A 21,281-nucleotide genomic window follows, 5' to 3' on the forward strand; every position below is an offset into this window, starting at 1 on the left:
ACACACACATTCCTCTGTATATATAATAGTGATTAGAGGCAGTCTTGACCTATTTGACACTTTGCAAGATGCTAAACTGAGCACCTAAGAAACATAATCTCTTCTAATGAGCATTTAGCGCCCCCTAGTATACTACAGTGTGTGTGTGTGTGTGTGTGTGTGTGTGTGTCTTTGTCTGTGTGTCTGTCATTGGGTAAAGAGATGTGAGACAGGATCCAGCCATGTTCGACCTTAATTCCGTTACCTTTCACATCCCAGGCACTAATGTTTAGTGTTGACCCCTTGACCTCCACGCGTCTGTTTCTACTCAGAGCAAGAGGATGAAAAGGCCAAAGGTCATATGCGGAGAATAAATAAAGGGAACCCGTGAATACATGGATGAAGTGAGTGATCAGGTATTAGAAAGCAAGAGGAAATGAAAAGAGAGTGTGTTAAGCTTGTGATTTAGTTTACATTTGTGTGTGTGTATGTTGTATATGTAGTGTTTTTGTATCCAGTGTGTGTGTTTCCTGTGTCCTGTTATCGTTTCTATAGTAACAACTTACGCAGGGACTTGTACTGCTTGACGCTCCACATAATCAAAGACAATGATAATAAACAAATTTTAACAACTGTGTTGTTATTTCACAATATATCGTTGATATGGTGAAGTTTTCTGCAAGGAGATGTTTATTTAACATTTATGGAAGGAGTCTCCAGTGTCAGTGCTTTGAGCCAGACATTAAGTTTCCCACCATCGGAAAGTCTTCCAGGCAGAGGAGTTTACGCTTTGCGGTTGCTTGGTAACGATAATGTAAATGGTAACAGGAACTAGCTTGTTTCACAGAAGTTCTATAACATTTAAATGTAACTATATATGGATAAAAACTATCATGTGAGAGATAGGAGATAGAGATTCAACTGAAAAAGAACAATTCTGTATTAGTTTTGATGTGTGCTAATGTGTGTGATAGAGACTGATATAGCTCCACACACACACCCACCCACCCACACACACACACACACACACACAGTGCACCTAATGTAAGAGTCAGAGCTGTGTGAATGAGAAAGAGCTGGATGGGGGAGGATGTAGTGAAGGATGTGGGGATTGTAAAGACTTTGGGCTGAACTCCAAAAAGGGCTCCTTTCTCAGATTAGTGCACTACATAGGGGGCCAAAGCCACTGTGTCACCCTATGTCCAAAGTAGGGAGGAGAGATGCTTTTGGCAGTAAGCCCTGGTCATTATTCTCCTCACTGCCAATGTCCAGACTCATTGTTATTCACCCCGAGTGAAGGGGTGTGTGTGTGTGTGTGTGTGTGTGTGAGAGAGAGAGAGTGAGAGAGAGAGAGAGAGAGAGAAAGTGGGAGCAAGGGAAGAAAAAAAGAAAGAAAGGAGGGATGAATACGAAATGCATCCTTTCTGTTTATTAAAGTGCACTAGATAGTGTACAAACAAATGCTTGAGCACAGTGTGCAAGAGGACGCATTCCCTACATAGTGCACTAAATGGTCATTTGGGACGTGGCCCTGAAGTGAGAGAGGGGACATTGTCCGGCGCGCGCACCCGAGAGAGAGAGAGAGAGAGAGAGAGAGAGAGAGACGGGGAGCGCGCGGGTTTACAGTGGCACAGCGCTCGCGAGCCATCCAGACATTTCCTCCACTTTTAAACTGATTGATTGATTTATTTGAATTGGATGAGCGCGTGAGGGCGGTGCGCGTAAAAACGAGCGCGCGGCAGCGGGAATAACGGAGATTTGGAGCACGCGGGAGGGAAAAAAAGTGAAGTTGATGCGCGCAGAGACGGTGAGTAGGCATGCACGCGCTACCACACACACACACACACACACACACACACACACACTGAGCTGAATAGATCAACAGGTGCTTTTCATCTTCACAGCTGATTAGAAACACCAACAGTGTGCAGCTGTTCTTGAATTAACACTAACAGTGTATTGCATTAACACTTTAGCTTTATCCTGGCACTGTGCATTACTATGAATATCAGCACTGTGGAGTCAGCTTTGACACACTTTTGAATTAACACACACACACACACACTCACACACAGCATCATCTCTTACAGTTACCACACACCAACTGAATGAACAAGTGTTGAATTAACCCAACTTTGCTGAAATAAAAACCCACTAGAAGCCCTCACAGAATTTCTAATGGTTTTAATGGTTATAATGGGAATTGAATTGGTTTTAATTGTTATAATGGGAATTGAATTGGTTTTAATTGTTATAATGGGAATTGTATTGGTTTTAATGGTTATAATGGGAATTGTATTGGATTTAATGGAAACTGGGTCACTACTGGTACTTTGTTGCCTTCTATTTGTTATTTCTAGTGGACACCATTAAGGACCAGTAATGGTTTTAATGGTTAGCTGATGGTTTGGAATGGTATTTGTAGTGGAACCCATTAGAATTTCTGTGATGGTTTCTATAGTTGTTTTCAGCAGGGAATATTTTGGACCTCTGCATGAACATCTGCCGTCATACATCTGACTCAACACACTGGTTTAAGTGGACACTGAATCAGCCCTCTCAGTGTTTAATGAACATCTGCAGCATTGAACAGACCCTACACGCCTTCGCAAATGAGCACAAGCATGAATTCTTATAATGCTGAACTGAAGAGTGCTTTGCCACTTCGAAAATATGCATTCCCTCATCTCAGACAAAAATATCTCATTTTTTCTTGCCTCACAGGCTGCATTTTACTCTTAAATGAGGTTCTGCGGTTTACAGCCATCCTAGGATCCGTTCCATTGTGGGAATTAAAGGAGTAGGGCTACAATGAAGTGAGCTTCCTCGAGGCAGAATGTCTCCAGAAAAAAAAAAAATATATATTTTTTTAAATCATTACATGTAGTGATGTATGACTGGAATTTTCATATCTATCTATACGTCTGTCTATCCATCCATAAAAAGTGTGTGTGTGTGTGTGTGTGTGTGTATGTGAGATCAGTACTCTTGAGTAAACACAGCAGACAGGGCGAGTCAGTAAAGAAGATGATAGAAGGAAAGAAAGAGGTCAGAATGAGGTCAGAATGTTTTTTTTTTCCCCATGGTAACATGGTACAGGGTAACGTGTGTTCTGTGGTACAGCAGTGTGTGTGTGTGTGTGTGTGGTGGGTGACTTTGCTCCGGGCTCCTGTCTTAGCGGATAATCCACCCTGGAATTCCAGCTTCTCTCCCAACGGAAAACTCTGGAAGGATCACAGACTTGTTTGTTCAGTGCGCTGACATTCTGCTCCAGATTCTCCCTCTCTCTCTCTCTCTCTCTCTCTCTCTCACACACACACACAGACACACAAGTTTATGAAGTTTTCTTCTTTTGCTTTTTTTTTTTTACTGGAGTTAGATACTCAGAGCTAGCAGTTCGGCACATCTTTTGATGCAAGGGTGTGAAGATTTGACATCAGTTTGCACAATGCTAACCTGGGAAATGTCCCTAATCTTCATAAGATTTCCTAATTTGTTACACATTTGCTACATTAGTGCAAAAATATTTACACACCAAACATGTCTTGGCTGGTTAACTATATCTGCAGTAAAGGTGCCATTGTGGGACATTGTGTACATTTCATTTTTTTTGGCTGAAATGTTCCTTTAAATCAGGAAACTATAGAATTAATCATTAATAATTGTTATGTGCTTTCCCTTATCTCAAATATTCATAGTGCGAAGATGAGGTTCTACAGGTTTGCATGATGGAATTATTGTATTTATTGTAACATGCCGTTATTTAACAAAGTAATTCATTGATAAAGCGAAGTTTTCTCTTAAAGAGATGGTTATTTAACATTGATGGAAGGAGTCTCCAGTGTCAGCGCTTCGTAACTTTAACATTAAAAGAATAGCACACAGCTGAAGCCTGATCTGTTGACCTTCTGATACTTTCCTGTGCTTTTAAAGCAATATTAAATTCTTAAATAATCTGTATGACACAGCGTAAACATTAGAGAAACACTATCATGTTGACACGTACATCATCTCTGTGTAAGCTGTTGTTCTATGTCTGCCTCTCTGTTTCTGCAGGTGGGCGTGGCTTCATCCTAACGTCCTGGGTTGTGTTTGAAGGAATCGTGCGAGTGACAGCGATACGATGTCAAGATCTGACGAGGTGAACAAAATGACAGAAAACGTCTACAAGGTAAATAAAACCAGCCTTCTTTCATGTTCTGTTTCTTGTGTGAAAAGACTCCTCCTGTCTACTTCCTGTTTTAATTCGTTTGTGCTCAGGCTCCGCCCATGTAACCTCCCCTTGATTTTCCTTTCCTTTACACCAGTGTGTTGCAAACTTGAGTGATTGCATGTTAATACAGTGAACAAACTGTTATAGGCTGTGTGTCTGAAGTGTGTGTATTTGTTGTGTGTGTGTGTGTGTGTATGTGTGTGTGTGTGTTCAGGGCATCCTGGAGCAGTTTAACCCCAGTTTGAAGAACTTTGTCACCATGGGGAAACACTATGAGAAAGCACTGACAGGTAAGGAACACTTTGTTTTTGCTTTTTTGTCCAATCATTTGTCGGCCATCTTAAGGCCTGTTTCATTACTTCATCAGCTCAAGTGAAGTTTGTTAGCTCAAGGGAGTCGAATCGACATTCCTGTAGGCAACTGGTTCTCAACGTGGGGTCCGGGGACTCCCAGGAGGTCCGTGACATTTTTTAAAAAAGAATTGTTACAGTTGCTTAAATCACAACCCACATTATCAAAGTTATTACATTTAGGGGTCCAAGCACCAAAGTCAACTCAGACCTAATGTGTTAGGAATCAAAAGCTCTGTGGCTCCAAAAATATTATTTTAAAAAAATGTTCATGAAAGAAATCCATACTGAGCGGGTCTGTGGAAATGGTTTTACAGATAAAGGGGGTCCCTAGCTACAAAACGTTTGAGAATCACTTCAGGAGACTTTAGTAGTTTCCTTTCCATAATGGTGGAAGATATTGTTTAAACACAAACAATAAGATATGTGACATAAAAAAATTACCCAGTACACATGCTAGCTAATTAGTGTGAAGGAAACAAAGTGCGTAAAACAAAGTATTCGAAGTGTGTGTTCCTACTGAACGAGCCGCTCCTGGCTCCCGAGCGGCACAACAGAAAAGCGTTATTAGTTATCTGAGTCAAGAGAACAAAATTGGCTGTTCTCTCTGGGTGGGAGGGGCATACACACTCTCACCTGTAAATCACAGCGCCACTATCCAATCGCGGGCATCCGTGAGCTCATGAATGTGGAAGAGGGCAGATAGCGCTTTCCTCTGAGTGTGTTACGCTGCCCTGTGATGCTGCAGCAGCTTATCCCAGGACTTTTATTCACAATCTGCTCATACTGAACTTCCTTTCAACACAATATGTACTGTTTGTATTTATAGTATACGGCTGTAGAAGAGCAATGACTTATCTATTTTAACAGCAATATACAAATAAAATTGAATTCAATTCAATAAATTGTTAACTAACGCACAGTAAAATGGATTGATTGATGTATCCTTTCTTTCTTCCTTCCTCTCCTTTCCCTCTGTGCAGGAGTGACTGTCGCAGCGAAAGGCTACTTCGATGCTCTGGTTAAACTGGGAGAACTGGCCAGTGACAGCCAGAGCTCGAAAGAACTGGGTAAGAGAGTGTGAGAGGAAGGAGAGAGAGGCGTTACTGAGGGAAGAGAGACGGAAAAGAGGGACATAGTGAACAAAGTATAGAGAGGAGAATAAACGAAGAAGGGAAGAAGACAAGAATGAGGGGAGATGGAGAAAGAAAAAGAGGGGAAAGAAAGAGGAAGAGAAGATTAAACCAAGGGGAGAGAGATAATAGAGAGAATGTGAGACAAGGATTGAGAATGCTGTGAGGGTGAAGAGAGAGAGAAGTAAGAAAAGAGATGGAAAAGACAACTGCCTTCTAAAAGAAAGAGTAAAAGTGAGGATTGATTTGTATTTTTGTGTAACCATTCAGAAGTGTAAAACAGGCCTGAAGAGAAGTGGGAAGCGAGAGAGAGAGAGAGTAAAGAAAAGAAAGAAAGGAAGAGAAAGACAAAAAGAGAAAGAATAAGGAAGGCTGGCTACTAAGTAAAGAGCGACAGAAAGGAGGGGAAGTACAGAGACTGCAAAGACGAGTTCAGCATAAGGAGAGAGAGAGAGAACGAGGGATTGGAGGTTAATGAGGGAAGTGGGACAGAAAAGAGGGGAGAGACTGAAAGGTCATTGCACCATCAAAAAGACAATGGATAAAAAACGCAGAGAGAACGAGAGAAAGAGATATAGGTGGATTGAGAGATTGATATAAGCTAGCTTTAAATGAATTAAATAAATTAAGGGAAGCTGATGAAAAAAGATAGAAAAGAAATGATGTAGACAGAATGAAAAGATGGGTGTAGCATAAAAAAACGGAAATTGAAGGAACAGCGAGAGAGAGAAAGAGAGAAAGAGAGAGCAAAAGTTAAGGGTGAAGTAGTGAATGAAGGAGAAAAAAGGAGGACAGGGACAGAAAAGATGAGTGTGCCATTAAAAAACAGAGTGCACCATAAAAACAGGAGAAAGAGAAAATGAGGGAGAGAGAAAGAAAAGGAGAGAGAGAGGTCTTTGTTGAAAGATTAACAACACCACATGATCGCATTGTGCCGTTGGAAGCAGCGGGGGTGGACGAGAGAAATGGAGGGATGGAGGGGGTGAAGAAAAGGGCCACATGCCAAACTACACACACAGAGTGTTATTCAGCGGGGGGACACAGACGCAACACACACAGGCTGAGGGGTGACACAAAACAGACGACAACTTATCACCAACTGTAGGGAAATAAACGTATGAACTACTGTGAGATGGGAAATTTTCATATTCATAAACGAGTATGAATATTAAAGTGGGCGGGAACTGTAGAAATCATGTCACCTGTACTGGTTAGCATTCAACGTTCATTAGCAACATATTCTGTTCTGTAGCTAACATAAGTGTGATCATCTTTAGTTGTGTTTATTACAACTCAAAAGTAGTGTGTGTGTGTTGTAATATAGACAAAATACAACGTGTTGCCATGAATTTGTGTTCACCTGAAGTTGTGAGAACACTGTTGCTAGGTAAGCAATGCTAGCTAAAGACCGAGGCTAAAGCTTTAGCTAGCTGTAGCATAACTGTTCAGTCTTTCACACAGACAATTTAAAGGCGCAGTTACATAAAAAACAATTGTCAGAAATATCAACATTTCTCTCAGATGTGTCATAAATTACCAAGAAAAGGCTCCATATGAAATTCATTGTAATGATACTTAGCATCGAATGCTAGCACAACATCCATGGACTTACAACTTGTGAACTGTCATAAAATCTGTAACTTTCATAGGTTTACTACTTCAGAATTCAAAACGTTCAGACAACACTCATATTTTTCAAAATACTAGAACCCATCAAAATTCAGTTAGCGACTGACGCTAAGCGTAACAACGATGTCAGTTTTTAGCTATGTGGAGTCATTTTTGAAGTAATTTGCTAACACATCTGAGGAAAATGTTGATACTCCTGATTGATCTGTCTCATTTTTATTGTCAGAACTGTCTGCCTTTATGTTGGAAACAGCTAGCTGGGTTAATCATTAGCCTAAATCATTCGCTAGTTTATGCTAACGGCTTATTTAACAGTGAGAATGTCGTGCGTTCATTTGAATTCCACTTGGACACCCAAAAAACACACTTTAATAATTATATTTAAGTTTGCTAAACATGGCTGGAGGTCATATTTAACTAATAAACAACATTCAGTAGACTCACCTCAGTCCTGGTCTGCTTAAAAGTATTGTCACTTCTGCACGTCTATATCTTGTTTTTGGACTTGTATGTCCTGATTTCCATTTTTCCCTCCATATTTATGTCTCTCTTCTGTGATTTCCAGCATTTCTATATTTTTTTTAAATGTTGTATGTATACAGTTAATATTGGCTGGTAGACTTGTCTTCACTTTTTAAAATGAACATAGCGCATGTGTCTTCCTGATTGTTTATTTTTGTGTTTCTTTTCAGGTGACACGCTGTTTCAGATGGCCGAAGTGCACAGACAGATCCAGGTGCAGTTAGAGGACGTGGTGAGTGCACACGTATCAAACATACGAGACGCGTTTAACGTGTAATGTTGTTGAACGTCCGTGAAACAAGTTAGTTCCTGTTATCACATACTTTATAACAGCTATAAAGAGAACGCATTAATATAAACCTGGGATTTGCCTTTCAGTCGGAACTGCTGTTATAGAAAATTAATCAACACCTTCTGACCAATCAGAATCAACAATTCAGCAGCGACATCGTATGTTCAAGGCTACCACTTTTACAGAGATGAACACAAAATGTCTTATTACAGATTATCAAAATTGATCATTTATATTATCTGACACTATAAAGCTCGGCGTGTGTGTGTGCGTGTTATGGTGGGTCAATTCTCCAAGCCGAGATTAGCCTCGATCCTGATGGAAAGTGAATGTTTTGACGGCTTGAAATATTTCAGTGATTAATTTGTTCCTGCTCACATCAGTTTAGACAATAATCAAGGTGCTTATTTCACTTATGTCTCTCGTTCCCAGCTTTTTTTTTGTTTTGTTTGTTTTAATGTTTTATTTTTAATTAATATTAGTGTTACTGCCTTGTGGAAAAACTCTTTCTAATAATTATTCTTTCTAATAATAATTCTTACTTCTTAATTATCATAAGAATATGCACATTTGGGAATCGCATATATACAGTATACAGTATGTGTACACAGACAAGACCTTAGGGGACATTTTTTTTGCATGCAATACACAAAAGATGGCTCATTCTACAAAAAAACTGTAATAACCTGCTTAAATAGTATGCAGTATTGTTCCTCTCTTTTGTTATCTGTCTCATTAAGACAAAAAAAAGAGCTAAGCTCAGAATTACAATTCAGAATAATGTTCTGCATTACAATTCCCACATCAACTTAAAAAAGGAAATAACATTAAAATGAGTTTTTTTCCAAGAAAATATTGCTATTTTCCAAGATTGCTGTTTTGGAAATGTTCATCTTTATCTTATAAATATAATATGGCAGACTAATGTAGACAAAAATATATTATTTATCAATGGGGAAAGAAATGACATTAATATATTTCTTTATATATTCTTAATATGTTGACTAAAGACAGTTTTAAATAGTGTATTTGCAGAAATTCCTCACTAAATAAATTGCTGTTTATTGTATATTTATGTTTGTATCTAATCCTGATATAGGAGTCAGTTTGGCTGAAAACTGTTTGTTAGGAAAATATGTACAAGGAATTTTATTTATAACTGTCATAATCATAATAAATAAATAAACCTTTTTTAATGACAGTTCCAGTCCCTTCTTCTTTAGATTATGGAAGATTAACATTTAATTGAAAAAAAGAGGGCAGTGATGAGACTAATAAAAGAAAGATCTCGTGTATTTATTACACTTTTATTTCTCTCTCTAGCTGAAGCTGTTTCACTCTGAACTTCTCTCTCAGCTGGAACAGAAGCTTGACCTGGATATTAAATTCCTCACCGTGAGTCTGCATTTCAATTTTTTTTAATCTGGCTTCAGTTTTTTTATTAACTTTTTTTTCCTTCACAATACTAATAAGATGTTAATATGTTAAGTAATCCCACTTGGTGTTCACGCCAGATGAAGGTGATTGAGTTTAATCTGTTTCCAGGCGACGCTGAAGAAATACCAGAGCGAGCGGCGGTCGAAGGCGGAGTCGATCGAACGCTGCCAATCACAGCTCAAGAAACTGCGGAGGAAAAGTCACGGCAGCCGCCACCCGAATAAATATGGAGACCGAGAGATGCAGGTACACAGATACAAGTTTTCATTTTCATACAATTTACATTTGCTTTCAAAATGATACATATTACCATTTAAACATGATAATGATTTAAACATAAGATAAAAAATAACAACATTAAAAAATAAAAAGTATCAAAGGTAAAATGTAAGTGAAATATAAAATATTAAAAATGAATGATGCGTAAGAAGTCAAATTAAAAGAAAAATATTTGTATTAACGTTGTACTGAAAATGTTAAAGTAACCCATTATTTAATAAAAGTAACAGTTATTTAATTATAAAATTGAAAGGACTATATTAAATACTAAATAGAAAAGGTTAAAATGAAAGAAAGCTTAAAAAGTAAAATTAAAAGAAAAATGTTAATATTAAAAATGTAGTTAAAATAAAGTAAAATGATTAAACATGAAATATTAAAAATCAAATAATTCTATTTAAATGTAAGATTACATTATTTAATTTGGTAAAGATAAATAATCTATAAAACAAAAATAATAAATAGTAAATATTATAAAATTAAATATTATAAAAAGTACATCATTAAATATTTAATAGTAAATATAAGTGACATAAATAGTGTGTTGGACATAACCAAAATGACTTAAGTAGCAAAAAAAAAAAAAAAGATTAAGTTTAAAGAAAAATTTTGGGGAAAAAAAAAAGCTAAATAATGGAAAGTGGCAAGAGAGATCATCAGTATTATGTTTCATGCTGGAAGATATGGAGACATGATTTCCTGCTTTTGTCACTCCTGTTTTGATTTTATTCTCACATGGTACTGTCTTTTCCTTCAGTGTGTGTGTGTGTGTGTGTGTGTGTGTGGGGCACATCTTAATGCCATCAAAAACACAAAGTGATCATGGGTGGTTCTTTGTAAGAAACAATAATGAGCGAAGTCTTTCCTGTCTCTGGGTCTCTCTGTCAGTTTGTGGAGCTGATGAGTCGCAGGCAGACAGAGTTGGACTCTCTGGTAGCTGTGGGTTATCGCTCGGCTCTCACTGAGGAGAGGAGGAGGTACTGCTTCCTGGTGGATCGTCAGTGCTCAGTCGCCAAGCTGCTAATAAACTACCACAACAAGGTACGCATCAGTAGCTGACCATAACAAACTACCACTACAAGTTACACAACATAAACAACATAATGCACAACAGCAAATCATACTAACGGCAAACAACAATCATAATAAACAACCACTGCAAACTGATAAACTACCACTTCAACTACCACTACAACCACAGCTAATCACAATAAATATCCACTATAAAGTACAATAAAAATAATAAATAACCACTATAAAGTACACACCTGATGCTAATTATAATAAACTACCACTACAAGGTACATAACTACAGAGATCCATAACAAACAGCAAAGTACACAACTGCAGCTAATAACAAACTACCAATAAGAAACTACCACTGCACAATGCATGCAACCACACCCAACAGTTATAAACTACCACTACAAGTCACACAACTACAGCCAACAATAATAAACCACCACTTCAAGCCACACAGCTACAGCTCACCACAATAAACTACCACTTCAAGCTACATAACCACAGCCAATAATAATAAACTACCGCTACAAGTTACACATCTACAGCTCACCACAATAAACTACCATTACAAGCTATACAACAACAGCTCACCACAATAAACTACCATTACAAGCTATACAACTACAGCTCACCACAATAAATTACCACTACAAGGTACACATCTACAGCTCACCACAATAAACTACCATTACAAGCTATACAACAACAGCTCACCTCAATAATCTACCAATATAAGTTACACATCCACAGCTCACCACAATAAACTACCACTGCAATTTATACATCTACAGCTCACCATAATAAATTACCACAAGGTACACAGCTCACCACAATAAACAACCATTACAAGCTATACAACAACAGCTCAGCATAATAAACTACCACAAGTTATACAACTACAGCTCACCATAAGAAACTACCAGTACAAGTTAAGCAACTATACCTCTCGTCATAATAATCTAACAAAATTGCGTGAGAGCAAAATGAACTTTGAACTGGTTATTCTCGTAATAAACTACCGCTTTGTTGTACCAAACCAAATTAAAATAGACCTGACACTAAGTTGGTGACAGAGAGAATAAGCTACCACTGCGGATTACAAAACTACAGTGAACTAGGCTCATTCATAGTCAGGTAACTACTACAGTTCAAGAACGCTAAACAAAAATTATAGAACAAATAGTAAAATATTCAGAATATAATGAACATACAAATGTTTTCTGATCATGGGATCAGATAAAAAAAAAAAAAAGATAAACTATCCACTATCAAACTACAAAATTACGCTCATATTGTGTACTACAACACTAAATTTACGTTTGCTTCCCACAGGTGCGTGAACTCCTGTCGCAAAAGTTGTCATCGTGGCAACAGTCATGTTCCCAGCCAACAAAATTACCAGAGCGAGCGCTGAACCTGCTGCGTCACACGGCCCCTCAGGGTGCCGGGGCTTCTGGGATAGCAGAAGTCCTCCGACACACTAAACTGGGCTCTGCTCAGTCTGGAGAGCAGGTGCAGCTTTTATATTATACCTTATCTACTTCTTAGTATGCACTACAGTAGGGTCCCTTTGTGGTAGGGGAATTCTTTAGAGGATATAAATGAATATTGAAAGAGATACAACATTTATAAGAATTATAATAATCTGGCTCACCTGTCACTACTCACTCCTACAGAGGCTGTCCATACAGGAAGTCCCGCCCCTTCTGAACGGCGAGTCCAACAATCGCTCCCAACAACAGCGCGGTGGATCATCTGTCTCATCTGATCCCACCCCTCGCTCACTCTCCACCCAAAACAGCACCACCCACAACACTAGCACCTCTTCTAGCCCCGCCCACCCACAGACTACCTCTGTGCAGCCAGGAAGTGTTTCTAGCTTGCTTTCTCCACCTTCTGGTTCTGCATTTCTCTCTCTTAGCCCCACCTCTGCTTCATCCCTTAATTCTCTGCAGGCTTCGCCCCCTAACGCCCCCCATACTCCTCCGTTGCCCCATAGTGCACCTCTCTCTCGTGCCCTCACTCCCGTGCCACCCTCTGCCTTCTCTCCACCGGCCCATAACCCTCTGCTGCCCAGGGCTGCCGACATCTACGCAACCTCCACGCTGCCGTTACCAAGGAAACAGCCAAATGAGTTGCGGACAGGATTTATGGGTAAATAGCCATGCTAGTAGCTCTTTTCATTGCTCATTTATTTACTTTCGTTACATAGGAGGTAGGGAGCTGAATGTTTTTTTTCCTTCTCAGGTTCCACCCTACCCCGTGTGCTCCCTCTCTGTCCTCCACTCCGTGTGGAGGCGCTGTTCGCTCACTCGCCCAGCTCTAGTGACAGGGCAGAAAAAGGAGAAAGAGGGGGCTCCTGTCTGCTGCCCTTCCTTCCTGGAGACATTGTCAATCTTCTAATCAGCGAGCCAAGAGATGGCTGGCACTACGGACAGAATGAGAGAACTGGACGGTAAAAAAAAAAACTCAAAAACTTGTTAATAGCCAATAACAGCATGTGTTTTATTCCTCTTGTTCAACAGCATTTTTCCAACACTAACAAACAGCCGCTGTTATAGACACTTAATCAACACCTTCTGACCAATCAGAATTGAGTGCTGTGGTATAAATATATTTAGTGCACTATAAAATTGTGTTAAATTAATATTCTCACATGAGCTGTTGTGTTGTGTTTCCTGAAGGAAAGGCTGGTTTCCCTTCTCCTACACACAACCGTTCCCAAAAACGTCGACACCGACACAGCACGACGCTGCCAGGTCCGACTCCAGCTTCATGCTCCATAGTTGATGAAATCACAAAATATAAATGCTAACAGTACGATTTTACAGCAGTGTTTATTTTTTAATAATTCATTAATAATGTATAGTGTATTAATGTGTGTCCTTCAGTCCTCTCAGTTCTCCTGGCCTGTCCAAGTTGACCAGTACGAGTATGAGTCAGTTAGACAGGCTGCCCCCTGCAGGTGAGTTTGCGAAGCTCAGTCCAGACTCGGAGGAGGAGCGTGGGATCAGCACGTTTAGGCCACGCCCCTACAGCATGATGAACCCTGACATCAGACGCGTGAGTCCAGGCCACGCCGAGCAGAAGGGCAAAGAGCAGGTGAATCCCGTGTGAACCGTCCTGTAGTGTTCTGCTCTGTCCATTCATCTACCATGTCTTCCAGACAGGAGCTGTCTGTCTGTCTGAATGTCTATCAGTTAATCAGTCTGCCTGCCTGTCTGTCTGTCTGTCTGTTAGTCTGTCTGTGTTGGCCTGTCTATCTGTGTATCTATTAATCTGTTTGTATTTTAGTCTGTCTGTCTGTCTGTCTGTCCTTCTCTGTTTCCATCTATGAGTCCATATATCTGTCTGCCAGTCTGTTCATCTTAGTTTGTCTATCTGTTGGCCTGTCTATCTTTATTAGTTGTTTGTCTTCCAGTCTGTCCATCTATATATTGGAGAATATGTCTGTTTATCAATTAGACTGTCTACCTGTCTGTCTATCTGTTGGTGTGTCTGCTTGTCTCTCTATTAGTCTGTCTGTCTACCTGTCTGTTAGTCTATCTATCTGTCTGCCTGTGTCCATATAACTATCTGCCTGTCTCACTGTCTATCTATCTGTTTGACTGTCTGCCTGTCAATCTGTCTATCTATTAGTAAGTCTGCCTGTGACTGTCTAACTATCTGCCTTTCTCTCTGTCTGTCTCTCTATCTGTCTGTCTATTAGTCTGTCTGCCCATTTGTGTGTTTTATTCATTAGTCTGTAGTCTGTCTGCATGTCTGTGATTCAGTCTGCCTACCTGATAGTCTGTTTATCTATCTTCCTGTGTGTTGTCTGTCTGTCTCTCTCTCATCTATTTCTCTAATCTGTCTATCAATTTGTCTCTCTCTCTCTGCCTGTCTCTCCCTCGTATCTATCTATCTATCTATCTATCTATCTATCTATCTATCAGAACCACAGCCCCAGGCCGTCTCCTTTCTTCCTATTAGATTATGTTCAATTTTAATTTAAAAAATGTAATTAATCATTAATTTAAAAAATCTCATTGATTAGTGAAATAAACAATATTCAGACTGATATAGTTCCTTTCTTCCCTGTGTTTGTTGCAGTTCCCCGGTGATCGCTCGTCTCCTCCACCGTCTCCCACCAGGTAAACCACCATCATCCCTGCACTTCAGAGCTACTCCTCACTGCTCTCTTTCTAATTTGCATGCTAATTTGCATATTCCACCCCTCAGGACCAATCCGTTTGCTCATATCCGTCTGAGGAAGACGGTGACCAACGATCGCTCGGCTCCGCTTATCGAGTAGGGAGGATCGTCTCTTTTATTAACCTTTCCCTTTTGATTGTTAGAAAATAATTATTTTGATAACTAATTTTAAATAACTTACAGACATCTGAAATATGAAAAAAGGCGGTAAATGTACAAATCCTGTGAAAAAAAAATCTTTTTATTCACACAGCTACTTCTTTCTTTTGTTTTCTCTTTTTTCTCTTTTTCATCTGAGCCACTGATTGGTCCATTTTTACTTATTTATTTTTTTTAGATATTTGTTGGCTTCCATGTTGATTAACAAATTGTCTAAATAATGACTTAATACTCAACCTAATGAACACATACTGTGATGTGCCAAAAACGTTCTCTATATTCTCATGTTTTGGATCAGACATGTGCCGGAAATCAGGTTATGTTGTGTACTTAATATATTTAAAAACCATTAAGTCAGCATTCAGTTTATTATGAGGCTGCCTCAAAACCTGTTGTTTTTGTGTGAAATCTCCATGTTAGAGCTCTAGATAGCTGATGACAATTCCATTGTTCATCCCATTGTTCCATTCCCAGCAGATAAAGCAAACATTTCCTGCCAAAAAAAATAAATCCACAGTGAGACGCTTCATGTGTAAGTAAGTCCCTGTGTCAAAGTATTGTTACATTGCTTTAAAAGTTACACAAGTCACTGATGCTGGCATTGTGTTTTGTCAAAAATTATTCAAAGAATCAATATCTCAGTTAACGAGTCAATTATCTCTATACGTTATCTAGCTACAAATTTCTGTCAAACTTGAGCCATTACAATTTTCATTACATTACAATCTTCTGTCAAAAATTAAAGAGTGAGTCTATCAAATTTTAGCTAGCTACATTTCTCTCAAATGTTATTGATTTAGAAATGTCTATCCATCGTTTTCTCACTAATTACAGATTTCCCTCCAATGTTAGCTAGCTAATTACAAATGTCTGTCAAATGCTAGCTAGATAATTACAATTGTCTCTTACATATTAGCTAGTTATGTTGTAATTTTCTCTCAAACTTCAGCTAACTACATTGCAAGCTTCTCTCAATCATTATCTAGCGAATTAGTTTTCTCTCACATGAGTTACATTACAGCTACAATAAAATTGTCTGTCACAAATAAGCTAGTGAATTACAATTGTCTATCATATTTTAGCTACCTAATAACTTAGAATTTTGTATTCTGCTTGTATTTTGCTGTATTATAATTTTCTCTCAAACATTAGCTAGTGAATTAAAATGTTACAAAACATTACAAAACGTAACTAGCTAATTACAATATTATTTCAAATAATAGCAATTAAATTACAATATCCTTTCAAACATTAGCTAGCTACATTACAATTTCTTCTCAAACCTTAGCCAGCTACATTACAATTTTCTCTCAAATAGTCACAAGTGAATTTTAAATGTCTATCAAGTGTTAACTAGATCGTTTTTTCTCAGACATTAACTGGCTACATTACAATTTTCTCTCAAACTTTAGCTAGTGAATTACAATTTTATCTCAAACTTTAGCTAGTGAATTACAATTTTCTCTCACACATTACTTGTCGCTGGAGTGGGGACTTCTGTAGTGTGCTTCCGTAGTGTACACTCTGTCACCTATCTAGGACTCTAATATGGAGATTTGTGGTTGTGCCTTGAGCCATTTTGACTATATATATATCCTCTCGATTATATAGATTTTATATCATTTACCTTGTCTTGGCTTGCCTGTTCTGTTGATGTATTTAGTGATTGTAGACATAACAACTAAGTAATGTTCAGAAAAAGACTTTTGTTATTTGATTTTATAGAATACAGTATTTTGTCTTCTGAAGGATCCAGGAAGTAAAATTGTAGAAGGTCGATTTGTGGGTATGTTTTCTTGCTGAGGAAAGTTTGTTGAGATATTGATGCTTAATGAATGTAGGGTCATGTTTTGGATATATAAAGTGTGAGTTTGTTTAATGTTAATGGCATAATCTTTACACAAATTTTGATTCTATCAATGTATATCAATATATCTTACCTATTTATACCACTGCACTGTTGAATTGTTGATTCTGATTGGTCAGAAGGTGCTGATTAATTTCCAATAACAGCAGCTCTGGCAGTAGTGCAGCTGCAGATCACAGGTTTATATTAATGCGCTTGTATTAATACGTTATCATTTCCATAGTAACTTACACAGGGACTTGTATGGCGGATAATAAAATAAAATATTCAGTTTTGCCATGGTAACAATAACTCTGCTTCGCCTAGGGTCACATCACACAACCCGTTGTTGATCATTTTCCTATAACATGTTTTATTCAGAGCAGTATATCCAAAATCCCATAAAAAATTAGCTAACATTAGCTGACATCCTTTAAAAGAAGCACATGTCTACAGCGAGGATCGTTTTGAACAGCGACCACGGCGCGAAAATATATTCTCTAATAAGTGGCGATTATCGGGGGGCCAAGCACCAAGTAAAACCTGCAAGAATCCTGTAATCTGTAATCAGCCTAAGTGTAATATTCACATGAATGTAAATGTGTTTAATGATGTTTGGTAACATTTAAGAAGTTTAACAGTGTGATGTTGCTATCTATAGGCCAAATTAATGTCGGAATTATTAAATAGACAGATATTTGGTAAGATTTGTGGAGGTTACAGATGCGATATTAAAACATCAAGCTATATAGCGTTATGTTAACGATATAGCAAAATCGTAACTGACATTTTATGAAACGTGTGAAGGTCAAGAATGTGCAGACCGATGGTGACTTGGGAAAGTGATTAAGAAAGTTTGGGAAAGTGCCAATGTGTTAGAGGAAGAAGAATTTGACCTAATATTTACTTTCATTTGATTGCTTTCTCTTTATTGGAGAGAGTTTCAGACGATTAGAGGCCATTTTTGCTTGTAGTCAGTAGCTAGCTATTAGATAATAGTCTGCTAGCTAATCAACTGATTAGCAGTTAGCTTATGAGATCGAAACTATTTAATTATACATTTATTAAACTGTTCTCCCAAATGCTCTCGATTTATTTTGAATCAAACATCATGTCTTATTTTTGAGTTTCAAACCTTATGTCTGAGAGAAAAGGGTGAAATTTGCGATAGCTGGAACATTTAACGTGATTAAGTTTGATTATTTTGGTCATTCTTAAATCCGTGGTTATATTGAGTGTATGAATGAAATGCTTTTGATTTTTTTTTTGCTCAAGTAGGACCAAAAATCCTGTGATGTGAGTTAAGCGTAACATCTCCAGATTTTTATTTTAAGATTTCTATTCTTTTTTTGTTCAAATTTGGGATTTTAAACGAAGTGCAGAGTGAAAACGTAAATTAACTGTTAATTCAGTTCTTTGACATCATTTTTATTTTGGTTTCCTTTTCTCTCAGGGGAAAGGTGGAGTTTAATTTAAAGTGTTGTAACCACTTGTTGGATGTTTGTCTCATGCAGTGTTTATGTCTCGTGCCTATATTCAGTTATACGCTATATTGCAATTTTTAACATGCACAGTATTGTTACGCCTTAGAAATCTCGTCATTCCTCTGACTGGGGATTTTTTTTTTTTGCAATGTAATGTGATTAAAAAGAAAATATGTAATGTATTGCAATAATTTTTTTAATTGGCACATGCCTATATAAATTTGAAATTTATGTAAGCTTCAAATCTTTTGACTTCTAAATGTTTTTTTTTTAATTTAGACTTTTTTGATATGTGACATCTGTTTTTTTCTTAAATCTGTGCCTAAATCCTATAAAAGTGACTGAATGTTGTCCACTGAAATGTATTTCCTTCACTGCTGTATGTACAAAACTTTCAAACATTTTTGATAATTATAGTGCACATTTTGTACTGAATATGTTTTCAAGGAATAACTGTGATTATGGACTGTTTTATCTCTTCATTTTCAGTATTATTATGAATTTTTTTCTTTTGTAAGAGATTAGTTAAGATATTAGTAAAGTAAATGAAACTAATCAGTATTAATTAAGACAGAGTCCAAAAGAAAGTCATATTATGAATGTGTTTTGTTTTATATTGATGCTGATTATAAACTCTGTTATATGCTAAAGGATTATTAAGCATATTAATCGCTTGTACAGGTTTGTGTCACGGTGTGTATGCTGTCATTTCACGCTGTTCATTAGCTAACACGCTGTGTAAGAATTCAAATTAAAAAAAAAAAAATCTCAATCAACATTTTGGATTATTGTGATGTCATATTTACACCAAACTGGTGTTGTTTGAGGGTTCATGTGATCATCTGAGCCAAAATATACGTCTACACATGCCAAAAAGCTAAAATAACATCACAGCTTTCTCAGGCTCAGGATCACACCAGAGACCCTAGCGCTGAAAGATAGTGCCTCTATCACAACTCTGTAGCTGTAACTCTGATTTACTTTTTGAATATTTTCTGTTCTGAATAATTAAGCAACCCAAGATAAACCCACCAAAATAAAATAAAAAAGCTGGTTTGTTTGTGTGTACTGGTGGCTCAGTGGGCTGGGGTGCAGGGTTTGCAGTGCCAGGGTTATGGTTCAAACCTTGCCTCAGATGGTATTGTCTGTCTGTGTGCGTGTGGTAAAAGATCAGCTCCCTAAAAATAACACACCTTGTTTGAAGGTAGTTGTGGCTCACATGTCTAAGGGTGAGTCCCTCTGTGGTGTAATCCCACATAGGATTGAGACTAGCTGAACCTGGTGGGGCACTAAATCTGGCAAAGAGAGTGGAAGCCAGTATGTCCCACCTGGGGCTCCTGGAGAGGTAGACAAAGTAATAAAAATATATTTTTGTTACTTTATATATATATATACACCCACACACAATATTACTATTCACTGTTATAGATCAACCAACCAACCATCAATCGCTGTTATATATCAACCAACTACACTGTTGCCTTATATTACAATAATCACTGTTTTTTCTTGTGCTACACGCTTTCACTTCTAGCTACTCTTATTATTTAAAAAATCTTTTTGTCCACATTAGCATAAACCCTTGCATCCCTTCACACAGTCTCAAAGTCTTGCTTGTTAGCCCCTCTTGAGGCTTGATGCCAGAACATCAACACCCCCCCCTCCCTCTCTCTCTCTCTCTATCTCTCTCTCACACACACACACGCACACTTTTTTTTTTTTTTTGCACATTTATTTTTAATATTCAATGAAAACATACAAGCCAGCCAACAATGGACAAAGGAACAAAGTGAGACTTGAACCATCATGTCCCACAGGTTGTGTTAGCTCCTTGGGTTAAGCAGGCAGGTGTGTATCAGAGTGAGACTTATGGTTTGAGGCTTGGATCTGGTGAACCATCAGCAACTATAACTGAAGATTTTCTTTATAAACACATCTTATGTAATGATGATGATGTAAAAACATCTTTCTCTAAAGGTATCAGTGGCTCAGTGGTCAAAAAACGCACTTGCTACAAAAAAACTTAAATAAATTCATTTAATGTTTATATTGAACCTTAATCTTCAGATATTCTGTCAGAATAAATGTTCTAATTTATCATCTTAATTGTTTCATCCATGATTATAGGCTATGAATTACACAGTTGATCATGAACAAACACACAAGCGATGCTTAATCCTACTCATATCCCCGCTCAGATGGTGCTTTTTCACCTCCACCGAGAGTTCACTGTGGCCAAAAAGACATTCAAGGACTTCATTACAAAGCCTGGGATCCTGCGGAGCCCAATAATAAAGTGGATGATTCATGTGGATGATTTATTTTACTCTCATGCACACAGCTTTACTCTCATGTGGGCAGGAAATGACTAATTTTGACTGTTTTTTGACAGTCTAATTTTGACAGTCATGACAAAAATTACTGTTTTTTTTCAAAAAACAGAAGCATTCGTTGGAAATTCGATGGTGTCACATGTGGTGTTACTTTTTTCACTCTGGTGCAAAATCTTCATAAAAAAAACCCACTGTGTAAATCATGATTAAATATAAACGTAGCTACAAAATCTAGAAAACATTCAGAACTAACTTTCAGATAATACCAGTAGTATGCTACAAATGCGGAACAATAGCAATGAAAATGATTATAATTTTAAAAATAATATATTGAACTACCAAGTCCAGAGACACTGAAGAAACTGTAATAAAATGAATTCCTGCTGTATAACGTTTACTGGCACACAG

General features: G+C 37.8%; 1 protein-coding gene across 1 annotated transcript; it reads left to right on the forward strand.

Moving 5' to 3' along the window:
• The first annotated feature begins 1,299 nt into the window (after positions 1 to 1,299).
• zgc:158689 (uncharacterized protein LOC791177 homolog) lies at positions 1,300 to 20,139 on the forward strand. The gene is made up of 15 exons (XM_026926496.3): positions 1,300 to 1,786; positions 4,036 to 4,150; positions 4,407 to 4,482; positions 5,526 to 5,612; positions 7,997 to 8,058; positions 9,442 to 9,513; positions 9,664 to 9,801; positions 10,723 to 10,875; positions 12,190 to 12,369; positions 12,534 to 13,011; positions 13,105 to 13,312; positions 13,542 to 13,616; positions 13,749 to 13,959; positions 14,950 to 14,990; positions 15,079 to 20,139. The coding sequence occupies exons 2-15, from the start codon at positions 4,103 to 4,105 to the stop codon at positions 15,149 to 15,151; spliced, it is 1,902 nt and encodes a 633-aa protein (XP_026782297.3). The 5' UTR covers positions 1,300 to 1,786; positions 4,036 to 4,102; the 3' UTR covers positions 15,152 to 20,139.
• The last annotated feature ends 1,142 nt before the right edge of the window (positions 20,140 to 21,281 follow it).

Source organism: Pangasianodon hypophthalmus, chromosome 1 (assembly GCF_027358585.1).
Source record: "Pangasianodon hypophthalmus isolate fPanHyp1 chromosome 1, fPanHyp1.pri, whole genome shotgun sequence".
Classification (NCBI taxonomy): Eukaryota; Metazoa; Chordata; class Actinopteri; order Siluriformes; family Pangasiidae; genus Pangasianodon; species Pangasianodon hypophthalmus.